Here is a 20,812-nt window from a genome sequence, read left to right as displayed (position 1 = left end):
TGGTGGAGCTGGTAAAATTGGGGATGCGCAAGAGGCCAGAATTGGAGCACAGCACGTGTCCAACCCACAAAAATGGTTGTAGTCGCACTTGGTTCCTTGACGCTCATTAATATTTGACAATCCAAGCGGGCTCCATCCCGGAGCAGGTATTTGTCAGGAACAGGGCTTCAAATGACCAACACCTAATCTAGTTACACAGCAGTTAAGCATGTCTGCAAAGTACTTGATATAGAAATTCATACAATATATACCCAAAAGGGTGCAGCTGAACAGCCAAGTATCTGGTGGGATTTTTAGCCATGTGATCATAGGGATGAGTGAGAGAGTAGAATTTGCTCGATTGTTATCGTCTACTGGAGATTACATTTAGGAATGTGTAAACTTCACCCCTGCCGCCATAAGCAAAAACCTAGCCTTCGAAAAAGCTTTAATAACAAAGCACAAGGATTTATAAATGCTCTTTTGTTCAGTTATGTTATACCAATATGCGTATCTAATTTAGAAACATCACTTGACAATCGGCATTTGACAAAGTTGGCCTCAAGTGATTGGTTTAATCCAGACTGCACTAACCAGGAATGGGGTACTGAAGTTGCATGTTCAGCCATGAACTCATTAAATGGCGGTGCAGGCTCGAAGGGCCAAATGGCCTACTCCTGCACCTATTTTCTATGTTTTCTATGTTTTCAAGATGGCGTCTGTAAGCAAAGCTTTAACTGCTGTATATAAAGTTATCCTGAACTTTATTAAGTTTAGTCCTCTTGCGTTTAATCTTGGATTACCATGAATCCCAAAATAAATTCAAAGACCTTTATATCTACTGAAGTGGGCAGTTATTCCTCATCTGCCACTCCCACCCCTCCCCCCACCCCTTTCTCCTTTCCCCTCCTCCTCTCCTTCACCCTCATTTTCCCCTCCCCTTCCCCCACCACCTCTCTCCCCTCCATTCCCCATCCGATACCCCTCCCTTCCCCCCTCCTCTTCCCCCTCCTGTACCCTTTTCCCTCTGCTCCCCCATCCCTATGCTTTCCCCTCTTTCCCGTCCCCCTCCCCCACCCCCACCCCCTATGCTTCCCCTCTTTCCCCTCCTCACCCCCCATAATCTACACCTCCCCTCCCTTTACCCTCCCCCCACCCCTTCCCTTCCCCCACCTCCTCCCCTTCCCCCACCCCTTTCTCTTTTCCCCCTCCCCCTTCTCCATCACCCTCACTTTCCCCTCCCCTCCCCCCACCCCCTCCCTTTCTCCCACCCCTCCCCTCCCCATCCGCTACCCCTCCCTTTCCCCCCTCCTGTTCCCCCTCCTGTACCCTTTTCCCTCTGCTCCCCCATCCCTATGCTTTCCCCTCTTTCCCGTCCCCCTCCCCCACCCCCACCCCCTATGCTTCCCCTCTTTCCCCTCCTCACCCCCCATAATCTACACCTCCCCTCCCTTTACACTCCGCATCCCCTTCACCCTCCTCCCCCGCCCTCCCCCACCCCCTTCTCCCTTTCCCCCCTCCATCAAAGGAAATAGGAAGTGGTTTAAGGTGTCCCCTCATCATGAAGTAAACAAACACGAGCAACTTTGGAACAGAATCACTGTAAGGTAAGCCCGTCACCTTTCACAAAGATTGTAATGGTAATTTGGCAGAGACTTTTTATTTTAAATTGCTTTGCCCGTTTCAAGGGACCTGAGGGAGCTGTCGATACTTGCGTCTGAATCGTAAAGATGCAGAAGTGCCAAAGCCCAAAAGATGTCCGCAGACCTAAATCTGATTATTTCACACAAGGAACTGGGAACCATCAGAAAAGTCATCAGATTTAATAACTGCTTGAGCAATACATTTTGTTTTAATGGCATGGGTGTATAGTATCTTTCATTTTGGTTAATGCTTAATCATCGACCGTGCAGTAAATCAACAAACACAATAATCCCAAACTAACAATTAATGCCTTAAAAGACATTCATTCAAAGATCCCTTTATCCCCGCACCTCTTCCTATCCTAGTTATTCAAATTTCCAATTGATTGATTAAAGAAAGACTTGCATTTATATAGCATCTTTCACGACCACCGGACATCTCAATGCGCTTTGCAGCCAATGAAGTACTTTTAGATTGTAGTCACTGTTGTAATGTAGGAAACATGACAGCCAATTTATGCACAAGCAAACTCCCACAAACAGCAATGTGATAATGACCAGATAATCTGCATACGGGGCCTCGGTTTAACATCTCATCCGAAAGACAGCACCTCTGACAGTGCAGCGCCCCCTCAGCACTGCACTGGAGTGTCAGCCTGGATTTATGTGCTCCAGTCCCTGGAGTGGGACTTGAACCCACAACCTTGTATGCACCTATGAGGATGCTCACAGGGTTTGTAGAGCTGTTGCATTGTGAGTGGCTTAGCCAGTCACGTGATGGTCACAAGACTCAATAAAACCCCAGACAGTTGGGTCTAGGTCATCCACGATGAGGTATGCAGTTGTGAGCCTGTTGGATAAACTGGTAATGTGTGGCGTGATTGTTAAACCTTTGTTAATAAACCAACTAGTTCTTAATAGCAATGTGTTGCTATGAATTCGCGAGCAAAGAACCCATGAAGCAAATACATTACAGTCACCACTTTGAACACAGGAACAGGACAAGGCCATTCAGCCTCTCGAGCCGGTTCTGCCATTTGATCTTTACCTCAACTCCATTTACCCACCTTAGCTCCGTTTCCCTTGCTACCCTTACTAACAACAATCTATCGATCTTAGGCTTGAGAGCTCCAATTGACCTAATATCCTTTTGGGGGACAGAGTTCCAGATTTCTACAGCCCTTGTGTGATAAAGTGCACCCTGTTTTCCCTCCTAAACAGCATGGCTCTCTGTATCTACCCTAATGAATCCTTTTAATAATGTTGATCAGATCACCCCCCCTCAATCTTCTCGACTCAAGCGAATACAAGCCAAGTTTATGCCACTTGTCCTTATAATCTAACCCTCTAAGCCAGTGGTTTAAGGAAAATCAGGTTGGTCCCCTTGCAGGCATATGCCCTGATCACCTGATTTTGCAATATTTGTTACACCTTGGCACTTCAGTGCATCTTGGCACCGACTGAGGAAAACCTGTCCGATAAAGTTGAAATCACTTTAAATTGCGTACACATCTACATACAGTAACAGAGCTTATTTTTCTGATATAGGATTGATCCACAAATGTGGTAACAGTACCATTTTCAACTCCTTCCAAACCTGTACGCTCACATACTTTAAATAGGGCAAACAAAGGCGAGAAGGAAACATGATGACAAATAGAATCATTGAACGTTTACAGCACAGGAGGAGGCCATTCGGCCCGTCGAGCCCGTGCCGGCTCTCTGCCAGTCCCACTCCCCCGCCCTTTCCCCATAGCCCTGCAATTTTTTTTTCCTTCAGGTACTTATCCAACTCCCTTTTGAAAGCCACGATTGAGTCTGCCTCCACCACCCTCTCAGGCAGCGCATTCCAGATCCTAACCACTCGCTGCGTGAAAAAGGTTTTCCTCATGTCGCCTTTGGTTCTTCTGCCAATCGCCTTAAATCTGTGTCCCCTCGATCTCGAGCCTTCCGCCAATGGGAACAGTTCCTCTCTATCTACTCTGTCCAGACCCCTCATGATTTAGAAATAGACCTTAAGTTGTGGGCTCGATTGGCAGGTGGGATATGGTCTTAGTTTGGACAGCCCCAATGGCAAAATGTCATCGGTTCAATGTGAGGTAAACCTGCTGAGCTTGTCCAAAGGGTGGACACCGAGGTTAGGGTTGAGTTTGTGAAACCTCAGTTCAATCAGGAGTCAACGCCTTCAGGAGAGGTGGAGTGGGATTGAGGGTGGGCGGAGCGGGGGTGGGAGGAGAAAATTGGCAGGAAAAATGGAGCATAAAAATGAGGGAGGGACTAAGATGGAACACAAGGTGAAGTTGAGGTAGAAGATCAGCCATGATCTTATTGACTGGCGAGTGGGTTCAAAGGGCTGAACGGCCTACTCCTGCTCCTATTTCTTATGTTATTTGGAGGCCTCCCTAAGACCTCTCCCCCCAAAAAATCAATTGAATTAAATCGAGACTTTCAGAAACAAATGCCTTTACACAGAAAGTTATGAGAATGTGGACAAGCCTGCCTCAGAATACCATAGCCTTTGTTCCGAGCTAAGCTGGATGGGCTCTGTGGACAAAACTGTAGAATTTTAACAAAATGGACAACCCTTGCACGGAGCGTCTATTGACATCACTGTGTCAGCCAATGAGCTGGAGGCAGGGCGGGACTTACAGCAGGATTTACAACAAACAGTTGATTTCACAGCAAACACCAAAGCAAACAAAGTTTATTTATCTACGAGCATGAGCAAACGGAACTCACGACCAGAGCTGCAGCAACCTCTCCCGACAAAAGCAGGCTGAATTTCTCCAGCAAAGTGCAGTGAGTGGAGGAAAGTTAGATAATACAATTTATCTGCTGTAAAATCAATCCCAGTCACTTGCAGCAGTGCAGTGCCCAGGCGGGATTGACGGGGGGAATTATCCAATCATCTCCTTTCTGGCCAGGACCAGTGGTGTCACGATATGCATCATTATCATAGGCGGTCCCTCGGAATCGAGGAAGACTTGCTTCCACTCTTAAAATGAGTCCTTAGGTGACTGAACAGCCTAATACGAGAACCACAGTCCCTGTCACAGATGGGACAGACAGTCGTTGAGGGAAAGGGAGGGTGGGATTGGTTTGCCGTGCGCTTTTTCCACTGCCTGTGCTTGATTTCTGCATGCTCTCGGCGATGAGACTCGAGGTGCTCAGCGCCCTCCCGGATGCTCTTCCTCCACTTAGGGTGGACTGGTCTTTGGCCAGGGACTCCCAGGTGTCAGTGGGGATGTTGCACTTTATCAGGGAGGCTTTGAGGGTGTCTTTGTAACGTTTCCGCTGCCCACCTTTGGCTTGTTTGCCGTGAAGGAGTTCCGAGTAGAGCGCTTGCTTTGGGGGTCTCGTGTCTGGCATGCGGACAATGTGGCCTGCCCAGCGGAGCTGATCGAGTGTGGTCAGTGTTTCAATGCTGGGGACGTTGGCCTGGTTGAGGACACAAATGTTGGTGCGTCTGTCCTCCCAGGGGATTTGCAGGATCTTGCGGAGATGGAGCCATCATTGTATGACACGTGAATCTAAACTCAGGCTTAAGGGCAGTTCACCTCAGTACAGGCAGAGGTAATTGGAAGAAGGATGAGAGGGAAGTTGAGGAGAACTTTTTTTCACCCAGAGGGTGGTGGGGGTCTGGAACTCACTTCCTGAAAGGGTGGTTGAGGCAGAAACTCTGTGCATTTAAAAAGTACTTAGATATACGCTTGAAGTGCTGCAATCTACAGGGCTACGGACTAAGAGCTGAAAAGTGGGATTAGGCTGGATATATTTTTTTTATTTATTCATTCACAGGATGTGGGCATCTGGCATTTCGTGCCCATCCCTAGTAGCCTTCAAGAAGGTGGTGGTGAGCCACCTTATTGAACCGCTGCAGTCCGTGTGGTGAAGGTACTCACAACAGTGACTTCGTCGTAGCGGTTTGGTACAACTGAGTGGCTTGCTGGGCTATTTCAGAGGGCAGTTAAGAGTGAACCACATTGCTGTGGGGTCTGGAGTCACATATAGGCCAGACTGGGTAAGGACGGCAGATTTTCTTCCCTGAAAGACATTAATGAATCAGTTGGGTTTTTCTGCTGGGTAATTCTATTACTGATACTAATTCCAGATTTATTTAATTCACTCAATTTAAATCCCCCCCAGCTGCCGTGGTTGGATTTGATCTCATAGCTTCAGATTATTAGTCCAGGTCTCGGGATTACTAGAAACATAACGACTGTGCTACCGTACCCCTGTAGCTCTTTTTTGGCCTGCACGGGCATGTTGGGTCGAATGGCCTCCTTCTGTGCCATAAACTTCTATGTTTCCAAGTGTAAGGAGGGGTGCTTACTGTGAAAATAGTAACATTTTGCAAATTGGAAAGAATTCTCCCTTTCATTATTCTCATTTACAAGTTGGAACGGTTCCAGAGTCAGAAGATATTTAGTCACGCTTCAGAGAGTTTCCCTGCAAATTAACCAATTTTCCATTCCGCTCATTAATTCTTATCTTCCTGTTTAAGTTCGCCCTGAGGGGTTTAGGATTGCACAAGGACTGAACCTGCAGGTTCATGGGACTGGAGACACAAGAGTGGAACGTAGAAGAGCGAAAACAGAGTAGATTTGACAAATTATTGGCATCTGGAGATCGTAATCGTTTCTATTTTAGTGCACATAACAAAATAAAAATGAAAACTTTAATATGGTAGGGCACCGCACTTTAGGAAGGATGTGAAGGCCTTAGAGAGGGTGCAGAAAAGATTTACGAGAATGATTCCGGGGACGAGGGACCTCAGTTACGTGGATAGACTGGAGAAGCTGGGGTTGTTCTCCTTGGAGCAGAGAAGGTTGAGAAGAGATTTGATCTAGGTGTTCAAAATCATGAGGGGTCTGGACAGAGTAGATAGAGAGAAACTGTTCCCATTGGTGGAAGGGTCAGGAACCAGAGGACACAGATTTAAGGTGATTGGCAGAAGAACCAAAGGTGACATGAGGGAAAACATTTTTACGCAGCGAGTGGTTAGGATCTGGAAAGCGCTGCTTGAGAAGAAGATGGAGGCAGACTCAATTGCGGCTTTCAAAAGGAAATTGGATAATTACCTGAAGGAAAAAATTGGCAGGGCGACGGGGGAAGGGCGAAGGAGTGGGACTAGTTGAAGTGCTCTTGCAGAGAGCCGGCATGGGTTCGACGGGCCGAATGGCCTCCTTCTGTGCTGTAACCATTCTATGATTCTATTCTATGATAGCGCGTTGCAGCTAATATAACCTAAAGGGACCGCGTCACCAAGAGTTTCTGGTTAGGAAGCCAAGACATGTCCTGTTTTGTTTGATAACATTGATGATAACATTGCATTGTTGGTAGTGCTCCCAGAATTTGATAATGTCAGAGACAGAGGTGTGTGAGGTAAGGGTATCACGTGGTGAACAAATTAATTCAAGGCACAGAAATGTAAACAAAATGCATTTTCTGGCCCAATAACAGATTGTAATGTACGCATACTCACAGGTTTAATTTGAGTGTAAAATATCTAAAGTTTAATTTGTTAATTTGTCTGTTCTAGTGCCTCTTTTAAGGGGGCACTTGATTTAAAGTTTATTTAAAATAGTCGTAAAGCTGTTGAGGCAGCGGGCGGTTGAGGGGGTCGTTCAGCCTGACTGACGGCCTCTCTTCCGCGGTTACGTTTGCACCAGGGTGTCCCTGGAGATGGAGCATGCGGTGTCCACTGGTATGCTCATGGCCTTCTGGGACTGGAGTGCATCATCACCCCTGGGAACAGAATTTGAATTTACTTTGATGAAGTTCCCATGTTAATTTGGATTTGTGGGTTCTAGTGCTCTTAAAAAATGTTTTTAAAAGGGGTACTTGACTTAAACGTTATGACAAAAACAGTTGTAGAGCTGTTGAGTTGGGAGTGGCTTAGCCAGTCACGTGATGTTCACAAGACTCAGTAAAAGTTGGGTTCGGGGGATCCACGATGGGGCAGATGGTTGTGAGCCTGGTGGATGAACTGGTAATGTGTAGTGTGATTGGTAAACCTTTTGCTCATAAACCAACTCGTTCTTAATACTTTGAATTCTTTAGCAAAGAACCCATGAAGCAAATACATTACATAGATCAAATCATAAACAGTTGTATTATTGTTGTAGAAGGCAGTGAGCAAACTCTTTATGGAGCATTGCAATTGCAGGAAACATGTGAGGGACAAGCAAGAAAGATGATCCTATTATCGGAAATTTGGTATGAGGAGAGCTGGATTAAATTTTGGTCTAAAGAAAGGTTTTAAGATGATGAAGAGAAAAATGATGTTGAAGGACAGATAAAGTGTGTCATTATTGTAAGTTCCAAATTTAAGATCAATAAAATGCTGAATAAACTCCTTGAGAAATGGGAGTGATAGGTCTTACGATCCTCAGCTACAGACATAAAGGACATATGAGCAGAAAGATGAGGGCATTGTGATGCAGAGCGTTGCAGCTCTTACTAAAACATGTTTTTGAGTAAGACACACTGGCCGTCAAATCTCTGGGATCTTGGTTCAAATCTAACCTCACTGATGGGATAAAAAGTCTTATCTTTCTGCTGAGTGTCCTACAAAAAATGCGCTCGTCAGTCTTAATCTGGGCATGGATCCAAAGCACAGAACTTAATTGGACGCTAAATTGGACAATCTCATGGGCTGGTGTGGGAAAGGGAGGAGTGCCACACCAACGGGAAGCTGTTACAATGCAACAACAACAACTTGTATTTATATAGCGCCTTTAACATAGTGAAACGTAGCAAGGCTCTTCACAGGAGTGTTATGAGATAAAAATTTGACACCGAACCGCACAAGTAGAATTTAGCGCAGGTGACCAAAAGCTTGGTCAAAGAGGTAGGTTTTAAGGAGCATCTTGAAGGATGAACGAGAGTCAGAGAGGCAGAGAGGTTTAGGCAGGGAGTTCCAGAGCTTGGGGCCTAGGCAGCAGCAGGTACGGCCACCGATGGCTGAGCGATTCTAATCAGAGATGCTCAAGAGGGCAGAATTAGAGGAGCGCAGACATCTCGGGGGGTTGTGGGGCTGGAGGAGATTACAGAGATAGGGAGGGGCGAGGCCACGGAGGAATTTGAAAACAAGGATGAGAATTTCGAAATTGAGGCGTTGCTTAACCGAAAGCCAACGTCGGTCAGCGAGCACAGGGGTGATGGGTGAGCAGGACTTGGTGCGAGTTAGGACACGGAGCAGCCGAGTTTTGGATGGCCTCTAGTTTACGTATGGGTAGAACGTGGGAGGCCAGCCAGAGTGCGTTGGAATGGTCAAATCTGGAGGTCACAAATGCAGGTGAAGTGAAATGGCGCAGTGAAGGTTAGTCTTCTGAGGCTGGGGCTGTGGACCAGCAGATGGAGCTTTGTTCCATTTCCCTATATTAACCTCCCTCATCTCGATGAGCGCCCAAAAAAAAATGACAAAGAAGTATGAAATGAATACTACATTCTCACAGCGATAACTGGCACGGGAGCGTAACGCGCAGTGCTATATTCATATGGCAAGAGAAGTGTTGGGATGGTGGCTCAGTAGTCCTCCTATATCATGTATCTATGTCTGCGCGCTCTGCCTACCAATTCACGCATACATAGTTTCATTAGTTATAATCCATCTGCCCACATTCACAATGTCCTGGTTACACACACACACAGATTGTCTGAGGCACCTGATCTCTCACAAGGACCTTACCTGTTAACTGCAGAGAATTTGGGAGAAGCCAGCCTTCTGCAAAAAAGTCACACATATAAACTGCATTGTATCTGCACAACTTAACTGATATGTCATCTTAAGATACACCATAAGATCATAAGATAATTATGGACGAGGAAGACCATCGAGTCCAAATTAATTCAACCATCCAGAAATGACCCCTTCACTGTAGACCTGCTATCTCGGGTTGGACATATTCGTGGCGGTTTCAACACATGACTTCCTGCCTTCCCCAGTCAACTTGTCTTTTCTCTTCATCTCTGATATTTTTAATCCCTGTGTCTGTGTGTAAGAACGTAAGAAATAGGAGCAAGAGCAGGCCATTCGGCCCCTCATGCCTGCTCCGCCATTCAATGAGATAACGGCTGATCTACCTCAGCTCCACTTTCCCGCCCGATCCCCATATCCCTGATTCCCTTAATATCCAAAAATCTATCGATCTCTGACTTGAATATACTCCACGACTGACCCTCCACAACCTTTTAAGGTCGAGAATTTCGAAAGATTCACCACGGTCTGAGTGAAGAAATTTCTCCTCATCTCAGTCCTAAATGGCCGACCCCTTATTCTGAGACTGTGTGACCCCTGGTTCTAGACTCCCCAGCTCGGGGGAAACATCCTCCCTGCATCTACCCTGTCAAGCCCTGTAAGAATTTGGTATATTGCAACGAAATCACCTCTCATTCTTCTAAACTCGAGAGAATAAAGGCCTAGTCTACTTTTTCATGTGCTGATGGATGGAATCATGGCCAACTCCCATCCTTTGCTCATGCGATGGCCACACAAGTCCACTTCCCAACACGGGCCACCAGATGATGATGTGAAGTGGAAAGGCGGGCTGATTTTTGTCCTCTCCCACCCCATCTTGCCCAGCCCGGGGTAACTCGAACCTGGGACGTTCTGGTTTAATTTCCACACTGGGCCACTAGGGGGCCGTCAACGTTCTTAATCAAAATGGGTCAAATATACATTTTCCGCAAATGGTCTGGCACGAAAAGATAAATATGGTGACATTAAAGATATCAAAATGGGGCAACTGAAGTCTATCGTAGAGTATGAAAAAATTCATTCCTGCCAACAATACAGCCTAAACTGTGATTTTGAGGTATTCGCAAAATGTCTTGAAGGAATGTCCACAGTATGATTCTGGGACAGAATCTGAATGAATCACAGCCACGATGCCATGCTTCTGTCAGACTTCAATGCTGTCCGAGTCCCCTCAACGACTGCCCGCTGTCAGACCTTATGCCACCAGGTAGATCTGGATGTGGATGGCCATTCACATCGAAGCTCATCTAGCCACAGAGTACCTTTGTCTGAGGTGTCATGTGGTATTACTCTCTTTAATTCTGTCACGCGAGGAGAGACCGGAGAAGCTGGGGTTGTTCTCCTCAGAGCAGAGAAGGTTGAGGGGAGATTTTAACCGAGGCGTTCAAAATCGCGAAGGGTTTTGACGGAGTAACTAAGGGGAGAGTGTTTCCAGTGGCAGAAGAGTCGGTAACCAGTGAGCAAAGATTTGAGGTAATTGGGCAAAAGAACCAGAGGCATGATGGGGAGCAATGTCTTGTGCACCGAGTTGTTCTGGTCTGGAATACACGTCCTGAAAGGGTGGTGGAAGCAGATTCAATAATAGGATAAAGACTTGAAGGGGAAATATTTGTAGGGTTATGGGGAAAATGCTAATCAGATAGCAGGTTGAACGTCCCTCATCCGGAACCCTCGGGACCTGGCCTGTGCCGGATAAGGGATTTTTCTGGACGAGGGGTGGTCACGTTAAATTGGATGGTACAGGTACTGAGCAAGGGGATATTGCGGCTGGCTGGCTTGGGGCTGGGAGTGCGGCAGAGAGATCATGGCCGGGGGTGGGGGGGGGGGCGCGGTGGATCGCGGGGTCAGGCCAGCGAATTGCGGGAGCCGGCAGCGAGGAAGGACTTCAATTTGTTCAATTTTTTCATGTCGGAGTTCTGCGCATGCGCCACCCGGTGGCCGGGAATGGTTGTGGACGAGGGGCGGTTCTGGGTAAGGGAGTTCTGGAGAAGGGAGGTTCAACCTGTAGCTATTAGCAAAGAGCTGGCACAGATGGGCCGAATGGCCTTCTGTGCCGTGTTGTTCTACGATTCTAGTTGCATAAAGAGTTAAGAACTAGCTTCACCCACGGAAGAATTGTTCCAGCTCGTTTTTCTTACATTTTGTCGCAATAACTACTTGTCTTGTCGAATTCAGTGTTGCCAAAGAGTGATTGCTGGCTGGACGACAAGCTCATATTACAGTGTTGATCATGCGTTGCCCCAAACAAGTGGTTGGTGGCGAGCCTTCTCGAACTGCTGCAGTTGTGGTGATAGTCTTTCCACTGATATTTGCAGCTGAATGAAGATAGTTGGAAAGCAGGGATTGAATGGGGGGGCGAGGGAGTGGGTAGAGGGAGGGAAGCGAAAAATCAAAGAAAAAAAGATTTGCATTTATATAGTGCCTTTCACAACCACCGGACGCCTCAAAGTGCCTTACAGCCAATGAAGTACTTTTGGAGTGTAGTCACTGTTGTAATGTAGGAAATGCAGCAGCCAATTTGCGCACAGCAAGCTCCTTTGATACATGTACAATCTTTCTCCCGGGTCGCGTGCAGCAGTGTCCAGGAGATTCAGCTTTAATTCCCGACTACCCTGGAAAGTTGGCAACCTTAGCCCCACATACTATCTCCCGCCGACTGATGGATGGGAAAATATCACCTAGGCAGTGCCTGGGAAGGATATGCGCATCTCCCAGGCATGACGTCACTCTGACATAGCTCAGTGGGTAGCGCACTCGCATCTGAATCAGAAGGTTGTGGGTTCAAGTCCCACTCCAGGGACTTGAGCACAAAACTCTAGGCTGATGCTCCAGTGCAACGCTGAGGGAGTGCTACACTGTCGGAGGTGCCGTCTTTCAGATGAGAGGTTAAACCCAGGCCCCGTCTGCTCTCTCAGGTGGACGTAAAAGATCCCACGGCACTATTTCGAAGAAGAGCAGGGGAATTATTCCCGGTATCCTGGCCAATAGTTACTCCTCAATGAACATAACAAAAACAGATTAACTGGTCATTATCACGTTGCTATTTGTGGGAGCTTGCTGTGCACTAATTGGCTACTGCGTTTCCCACATTACAACAGTCCAACTGTACGTAATCAGTTGTAAAGTGCTTTGGGATGTCCAGTGGTCGTGAAAGGCGCTATATAAATGCAAGTCTTTTCTTTTCTTTACCTTTGTGTTTGCATTAGTCTGCTGTATCTCATTTCTAATATTATTAAAGATGCAACATGAACAGTGCACTCTTGGAAGAAAAGATGCACAACAGAGAGAGAGAGGACAGTCACACCTCAGTCTGCGCGTACAATAAAGGGATTATCCTGTGGTTGGTATACAGTGACTTTGCCACCTCATTCCATCTGCACAATAAAGGTACAGTATTATCCAGCACCACGATTACAGTGCTGTTGAAATCTCATTCCGTGCACATAATAACAGGATTACGCTGAGGTATGATTACAATACAGCACAATGAACCAGATGTTTCTTGATTTGCATATAAACAGACTTTAGACTGCTCAGATTTCCGTTGTAATAGGTCCTCTTTACATTGTTCTGAATATGGCAGTGTGAAAGCACGGTTAACCTTTTAACTGCCAGCAGCATGCTCTGGGAAATCGTAGCGGGGAGCGGGAGCGTGGCGTTGGGGGTCATAACAGCTGCGAGGTGGGATTTCCTGTGCCAGGCGCTGAAGTCCCGCCCGCTCACGATATTGGGGGTACTGCCCCCACCCCCGACCCTCGAGAGCAAGCGGAGCGCAAAATAACGTGCTCTGCTTGCTCTGCAGGGCGCGAGCGGGGCAGAAGGAATCCGAGAGGGGCGTGGTGCTACATGCTGGGACGCGTAGCACTGACGCGTAGAAAGAGCCCCCTCCCCCATTCGTTAAAAGGGAGGGCCAGGCTGTCGACTCTGTGGGGACCACCGGGGAGCGGGGTGCCGTGGCACCAAGCGGAGTGCCGGTCTGCAAGATCGCGGCACGGACCCTCGCGATCCAACATGCATGTTCCTAAACGAAGGGTGTCTGACTCAGTTTCGCTCAAGTGTTAGAACATAAGAAACAAAAGAATTAGGAGCAGGAGTCGGCCGTTTGGCCCCTCGAGCCTGCTCCGCAATTCAATACGACCATGGCCCATCCTCAAAACCTCAACGTTTTGCTGCCCTATCCCCAAAATCTCAGCCTTGAATATAATCTTACAACTGAGCCTCCACAGCCCTCTGGGGTAGAGAATGCCAAAGATTCACCACCCTCCGAGTGGCGAAATTGCTCCTCAGCGCAGCCCGAACTGGCCGACCCAGGTCCCAATCGCCAAGTTTGGATGGGTTGCACTTATGGTGTAGCAGCAAGTGTTGGCGCAAATCAAAACCTTTTCACACCAATGCTGCAGTTCCAGTGCAAATGCAGCTTGATTACCTGTGGCAGTGTGCCATTCCTCCCAGACTCCCCACCCACCCTTTCCTTCAACCACTGTCTGTCCCACCTGTGACAGCGACTGCAATTCTCGTATTGGACCGTACAGTCACCTGAGAACTCACTTTTGGAGAGGAAGCAAGTCTTCCCTCGATTTCGAAGGACTGCCTATGATGGTGATGACAGTCCACACTGCAACGTCGCATTGAAAGCATTGAACAGTTGAATTAAACCCATTAATGCTTAACCAACAGAAAAAAAATCCTCCTGGTAAGGAATCCAATTTAATCTGCTCCAAACAAATTATGGAATCAAAATGTCTTCTCATTGGAATGGACCTCAGTATAGAGTCCTGGGGGCCGAAATTGCCTTTTGCTCAGGGTCAATTTGCGCTTCCGGCCAGCGGCACGCTGACACCTCACAAGGTCCGTCCCATTCTGTTAAAGGGGCGGCCCACTGCGAGCTCTGCAGACTCCTTAGCAGCGCCCACTGGGCCCCCCAGGGCATGTGTCGGCTGGGCCAGCGGCCTGGCACCCAAGAGGCGGTGGCGGTCTGCCATTGCCGGGCCGACTGAGCTAGCACGCGGGTGCGGCGGGCACATCGACCCGTGCGGAACTGCCCCCGGGGCTCCTCTGGCGGAAAGAGGTTGACGCCTCGCACTGCGATTATCGCACCCGTGTGGCATGCCCACGGTGATGACGTCATCGCCGTGCGCGCCGGCCCCTTTGCGCCCCTCGGGGTGGGGGGGGGGAAAACGCCCCGCGGGATGCGAGTTCGGCGAGGGGGGGCGATGCCACCTGTGCTTCTCGAGGCGAGGAGCTGTGGGTGACTGTGGTGCCCCCGGCCTCCTTTAAAAGGGGCGGTGGTCGGGCGGCGGCCGCCATCTTTTCTCAGTCGGCCCGCCAATGGCGGCCGCTAAGCGTGGCCGGGCCGCCAACATGCAGACCGCCACCGCCTCTTGGGTGCCAGGCTGCTGGCCCGGCCAGACACACTCCCTGAAGAGCTCGCAGCGGCCCGCCCCTTTAACAGAAGGGAACGGACGTTGTGAGGTGTCGGTGTGACCCGGCACGTCCGCATCGCGCTGACGTCATCAGCGCGCCGTTGATCATTGGAGGGACTGCGGTTCTCGTATTGGACTGTTCAGCCACCTAAGGACTCATTTTTAGAGTCGAAGCAAGCCTTCCTCGATTCCGAGGGACTGCCCATGACGATGATGAGCGTTGGGGGAACGCTCCATCCCCGCGGGCAACATTTTAAAAAATCTAAGAGTCCAAATCCGAGTCCGCGCCCCCCAAAAAAATCGCTTATCGCAAAATGACCGCCCCAAACCCAGCACGGGGCAAATTCAGCCCCCCTCGAATGCTGCAATCTCTTCAGAACCAATTAGATGTTGCAGTGACTAGAGTGGCCAACCTTCCAGGCCTGCCTTGGATTCTCTGGGAATTAAAGATTCTTCTCCTAGACACTGCTGAAAGCAACACCTGGAAAAAAAATCCTCGGGACATTACAATAAAATGATTTGTTTTTCCAAACAATCGTTGATTGAAAATGTGTTTATTTGTTATTGGGGATGGGGGAAAATAAGGCTGACACAGTTAGGCGTCGTCCCACTGGGTATTGTAGCCTTTGGAAAGTGGTTCGGCGCTAGGGTGGGCTTGTTAGCGTCATCGAACTTTATAGCACGGAAGAAGGCCATACGGCCCCTCGTGCCTGTGCCGGCTGTTTGAAAAAGCTATCCAATTAGTCCCATCCCCCAGCATTTTCCCCTTCAAGTATATGCCCAAATGCGTATTGAAAGTTCCTGTGGAATCTGATGCCACCACCCATTCAGGTCGTGCCTTCCCGATCTTAACAGAGAGGGTGCAGAGGAGATTTACCAGGATGTTGCCTGGACTGGCGAATTTTAGCGATGAGGAAAGATTGGATAGGCTGGGGTTGTTTTCTTTGGAACAGAGGAGGCTGAGGGGAGACCTTATTGAGGTGTATAAAATTATGAGGGGCGTAGTCGGAGTGGATAGGAAGGATCTATTTCCCTGAGCAGAGGGGTCAACCACCAGGGAGGCATAGATTTAAAGTAATTGGTAGAAGGGTTAGAGGGGATTTGAGGGGAAATCTCTTCACCCAGAGGGTGGTGGGGGTCTGGAACTCACTGCCTGAAAGGGTGGTAGAGGCAGAAACCCTCACCACATTTAAAAAGTACTTGGATGTGCACTTGAAGTGCTGTAACCTACAGGGCTACGGACCAAGGGCTGGAAAATGGGATTAAGCTGGATAGCTCTTTGTCGGCCAGCACGGACACGATGGGTCGAAATGGCCTCTTTCCGTGCTGTAAATTTCTATGATTCTAACAGTGACTACACTTCAGTAAGCACTTCATTGGCTGTAAAGCACTTTGGGACGTCTGGTGGTCGTGAAAGGCGCTGTATCAATGCACATCTTTCTTTCTTATGGTTTGCTGCCCAGCTTTCTGTCCATGAGTATACAAGTCTTTTTGAGTGGCCTGTCTGGAAATCTTTCTACATTCAGAACTAAACCCTAATACTTTTTTTAAAATCGCGAGACCATTTCCCCCCCATTTACTTGTTACATAGAAACAACAGTCAGGCAGGTTTTCGGTGAAATTGGCATTATTACTAAAGTAAATGTTGAACTCAATTGAATGTGGCCCCAAGCATGAAGGCCCAGAGATACCTGCTGAAATGCCACCAATCGCCCTGTAAGTGGTACTGCAATTCCAAATTACCGCGGCTATTTAGCTGCGACAGATTGGTGCATTTAGCGATTAACCTCTCGCTGTCTGCTGCAGCAACCTCCCTGCACCAAAATAGAACAGCTTTTTACATCAGAACACGAGTTGAGAAGCGATCGAAAGCTCAGCATACTTCTCCCGAATCCTGCCTCGTAATATTGACGCTACAGATTGGCCGATGATTGCCGGTGGTCACTCGCTGGAGAAATACTACCAACGATGTCTCCGCAAGATCCTGCAAATCCCCTGGGAGGACAGACGCACCAGCGTTAGCGTCCTCGGCCAGGCCAACATCCCCAGCAGTGAAGCACTGACCACACTCGATCAGCTCCGCTGGGCAGGCCACATTGTCCGCATGCCCCAGACACGAGACTCCCAAAGCAAGCGCTCTACTCGGAACTCCTTCACAGCAAATGAGTCAAAAGTGGGCAGAGGAAACGTTACAGGGACACCCTCAAAGCCTCCCTGATAAAGTGCAACATCCCCACTGACATCTGGGAGTCCCTGGCCAAAGACTGCCCTAAGTGGAGGAAGTGCATCCGGGAGGGCGCTGAGCGCCTCGAGTCCCGTCGCTGAGAGCATGCAGAAACCAAACGCAGGCAGCAGAAAGAGCGTGCAGCAAACCTGGCCCACCCACTCTTTCCCTCAACCACTGTCTGTCCCACCTGTGACAGGGACTGTGGTTTTTGTATTGGACTGTTCAGCCACGTAAGGACTCATGTTTTAGAGTGGAAGCAAGTCTTCCTCGATTCCGAGGGACTGCCTATGATGATGAGGATAGCATCTGGCAGTAAACGTCAAAGTACATTCCACGTTGGAAAGGGACCAAGCAGTACTCGAAGGGTCAAGCTGTCATTCCGGGTACATGGTGTTCAGAATCTAAGAGCTGGCCGGGTCCTTTGAAATGTAAGAGTTGGCCCAGTCCAGGCCTCGAGCAGGCCTGACTCCAAGAAGCTTATAGACATTTTTATCTCTAGTTAGAACTGGCTGAGGGAGACAACTAGATGTTTGGAGACGCTGATTTAAGACAATTGAAAGTGAAGGCAACGTGTTGCTCTTATGAAGAAAGGCTTAAAAGAAAGACTTGCATTTATATAGCGCCGACCAGACGTCTCAAAACGCTTTCGGATGAGACATGAAATTAAGTACTTTTGGAGTGTAGTCACTGTTGTAATGTGGGAAACGTGGCAGCCAATTTGCACACAGCAAGCTCCCACAAACAGCAATGTGATAATGATCAGATAATCTGTTTTTGTTATGTTGATTGAGGGATACATATTGGCCTGCAGGTCTCCAGTCGTCCTGGTTCAACCCTTGCCACTGGATAAAGGCCTAGCTCTGTCAAGCCCGTGTGGTGGCTGATGTGCAATGGTCACCACACGTTAAAAAAAATCCACGCACAGGCGTCTTCCACCCCTGGAGTTCAGGACTGGAACATCGGGTCCTCCATTGAAACATCTATGAACTTATCCCTTTTTGTGTGGAAGCAAGTCATCCTCGTTCGAGAGACCGCCTATGATGATGATGACATATCGGCCCCAGGACACCAGGGAAAACTCTCTGCTCTTCTTCAAAATAGTGCCATGGGATCTTTTACGTCCACCTGTGAGAGCAGACAGGGCCTCAGTTTAACGTCTCATCCGAAAGACGGCACCTCCGACAGTGCGGCACTCCCTCAGCACTGCACTGGAGCAGCAGAAGGATGAGGGGTGATCTTATAGAAACATTTAAAATAATGAAAGGGATAGACAAGATAGAGGCAGAGAGGTTGTTTCCACTGGTCGGGGAGACTAGAACTAGGGGGCACAGCCTCAAAATACGGGGGAGCCAATTTAAAACCGAGTTGAGAAGGAATTTTTTCTCCCAGAGGGTTGTGAATCTGTGGAATTCTCTGCCCAGGGAAGCAGTTGAGGCTAGCTCATTGAATGTATTCAAATCACAGATAGATAGATTTTTAACCAATAAGGGAATTAAGGGTTATGGGGAGCGGGCGGGTAAGTGGAGCTGAGTCCACGGCCAGATCAGCCATGATCTTGTTGAATGGCGGAGCAGGCTCGAGGGGCTAGATGGCCTACTCCTGTTCCTAATTCTTATGTTCTTATGTATCAGCCTAGATTTATGTGTTTAAGTTCCTGGAGCGAGACTTGACTTTCTGAATCAGAGACGAGTTTGCTGCCCACTGAGCCACAGCTGGCTCTGCAAATTGGAAGGGGTCTTTTACGTGGAATTACATAAAAGGAACACAGAAACAGGCCATTGGGCCCAACAGGTCTGTGCCGGTGTTTATGCTCCACACCAGCCTCCTCCGACCCCTCTTCATCTCACCCTATCAGCATATCCTCCTATTCCTTTCCCCCTCGTGTGTTTATCTAGCCTCTCCTTCAGCTCTGTCAGCATCGCTGAAAAATCACCTATTTTGAAACGCAGCCAGTATTTTCACAGAAGTCCACCTCACTTGGACATCCACGATTAACTTTGAAAGCGCAGTTAGCATTCACTTCTGCACTTCAGATACGGCTTGGGCTGCAGTATTGTAAAGCTGGATCATATCAAACTTGGCTTGCTCCACGTACTGCAGTTTGGTGCGTGCTTCAGACACAATGGACATAGTACTGGATTGAATTCAGTCTCATCTTTCACGTCTCCGGTTTTAAACGTCCACCTATCTGGGCTTTGGCCATGTGTTGCTTTTAGAAAGCAAGCGCTCTACTCGGAACTCCAACTCGGCAAGCGAGCCCAAGGTGGGCAGAGGGAACGTTTCAAGGACACCCTCAAAGCCTCCTTGATAAAATGCAACATCCCCACCGACACCTGGGAGTCCCTGGCCCAAGACCGCCCTAAGTGGAGGAAGAGCATCCGGGAGGGCGCTGAGCACCTCGAGTCTCGTCGTCGAGAGCATGCAGAAACCAAGAGCAGGCAGCGGAAGGAGCGTGCGGCAAACCAGACTCCCCACCCGCCCTTTCCTTCAATGACTGTCTGCCCCACCTGTGACAGAGACTATGGTTCTCGTATTGGACTGTTCAGCCACCTAAGAACTCATTTTAAGAGTGGAAGCAAGTCTTCCTCGATTCCGAGGGACTACCTACGATAATGCTTTGAGATTGCAGTTATACTGCCACCGTTGCGTTACTTCTTTTTGAAAATGTGTTTGCGAGATATGGGCAATACTGGGAAGTCCGTCTTTATTATTTATTTATCTTTTATTCATTCATGGGATGTGGGCGTCATTGGCAAGGCGAGCCTTTATTGCCCATCCTTAAGAAAATGGTGGTGAGCCGCTTCTTGAACTACTGTAGTCGGCGTGGTGAGGGTCTTTTTGCTTAGGGGTTTGGTACAACGGAGGGACTCACTAGGCCAGTTCAGAGGGCAGTTAAGAGTCAATCACACTGCAGTGGGTCTGGAGTCACATATAGGCCAGACGGGGTAAGGGCAGCAGATTTCCTTCCCTAAAGGGCATTGGTGAACCAGATGGGTTTTTACAGCAATCTGGTAGTTCCATGCTCACCATTACTGTCCATCCTTAGTTTCCCAAGCAATTGTTTTTATGGCTATGATTTTAGGAGTCGAGCAGATCGTGTGAGACTGGAGACTTGTGTTGGCCAGATGCAATAGGATCCCTTCGAGAACCAGTTGTGTTTTTCCAACAATCCGCCAGTTTTTAATGCTTCCTCCCCACTTGTGCCAGCCGATAAATTTCTAAATTTTATTGAGTTCAGCATCACGACTTGCCACGGCGAGATTTGAACTCTTGACCTCTGGGTCGCTCGTCCAATTGCGCAACCTCTATGCTGCGGTACCCCTCACGGAAATCCAAGTGTCAGGAGTCAGATGTTGAACCTAACGCCATGGCAACCTTCAACGGCTGGGGTTTGCGATCAGGGCTCAAATCTTCAGACAACAGTGCCATTCCGGTTTCCCGGCCTATCCCAAACCGGCGGCACTGAGGCCAACCCAACTCCGATTGAGGGCAGATAACTCAGCAAAGGCCGGCAGTTGACCCATCTTCATCTGTAGGATTGAGCTGCCGACCCGATAAACTCAGTGAGCCACCGATGTCGAAGGAGTATTCCCGGGACTAGAGTTGCCTCAGTCGAGCAGTTCTCAGTTGAGGGGGGGGAACCTGAAACGGAGAGAACAAGCGCATCTTTCAAGTGAGAGATTTGGGGCTAGATTTTCCGGTGGTGTCGCCTCTGTTTTCACCCCCGGAGGGGGCGGCAATGGCGGCGGTGAGCTCTTCCGGGCGGGCGGCCAGGTTC

The 20,812-nt window shown here is 48.6% G+C and overlaps 1 protein-coding gene across 50 annotated transcripts in view; it reads right to left on the bottom strand.

The window, feature by feature from the left end:
• LOC139233716 (CUGBP Elav-like family member 4) overlaps positions 1-20,812 on the bottom strand; it is an 831,346-nt gene that overhangs the window by 62,102 nt on the left and 748,432 nt on the right. For 14 of the 50 annotated variants that reach the window (XM_070864155.1, XM_070864176.1, XM_070864151.1 and 11 more), the window contains exon 5: positions 19,072-19,079. The exons of the other annotated variants lie outside the window; for them this stretch is intronic. In XM_070864155.1, coding sequence (XP_070720256.1) covers positions 19,072-19,079 — 8 coding nt within the window. The remainder of the gene's footprint in view (positions 1-19,071; positions 19,080-20,812) is intronic. 50 annotated transcript variants of the gene reach the window in all.

Source organism: Pristiophorus japonicus, chromosome 21, assembly GCF_044704955.1.
Source record: "Pristiophorus japonicus isolate sPriJap1 chromosome 21, sPriJap1.hap1, whole genome shotgun sequence".
Lineage (NCBI taxonomy): Eukaryota > Metazoa > Chordata > Chondrichthyes > Pristiophoridae > Pristiophorus > Pristiophorus japonicus.
Note: the sequence above shows the minus strand (reverse complement) of the source record. Positions and strands in the feature narration are given on the sequence as shown.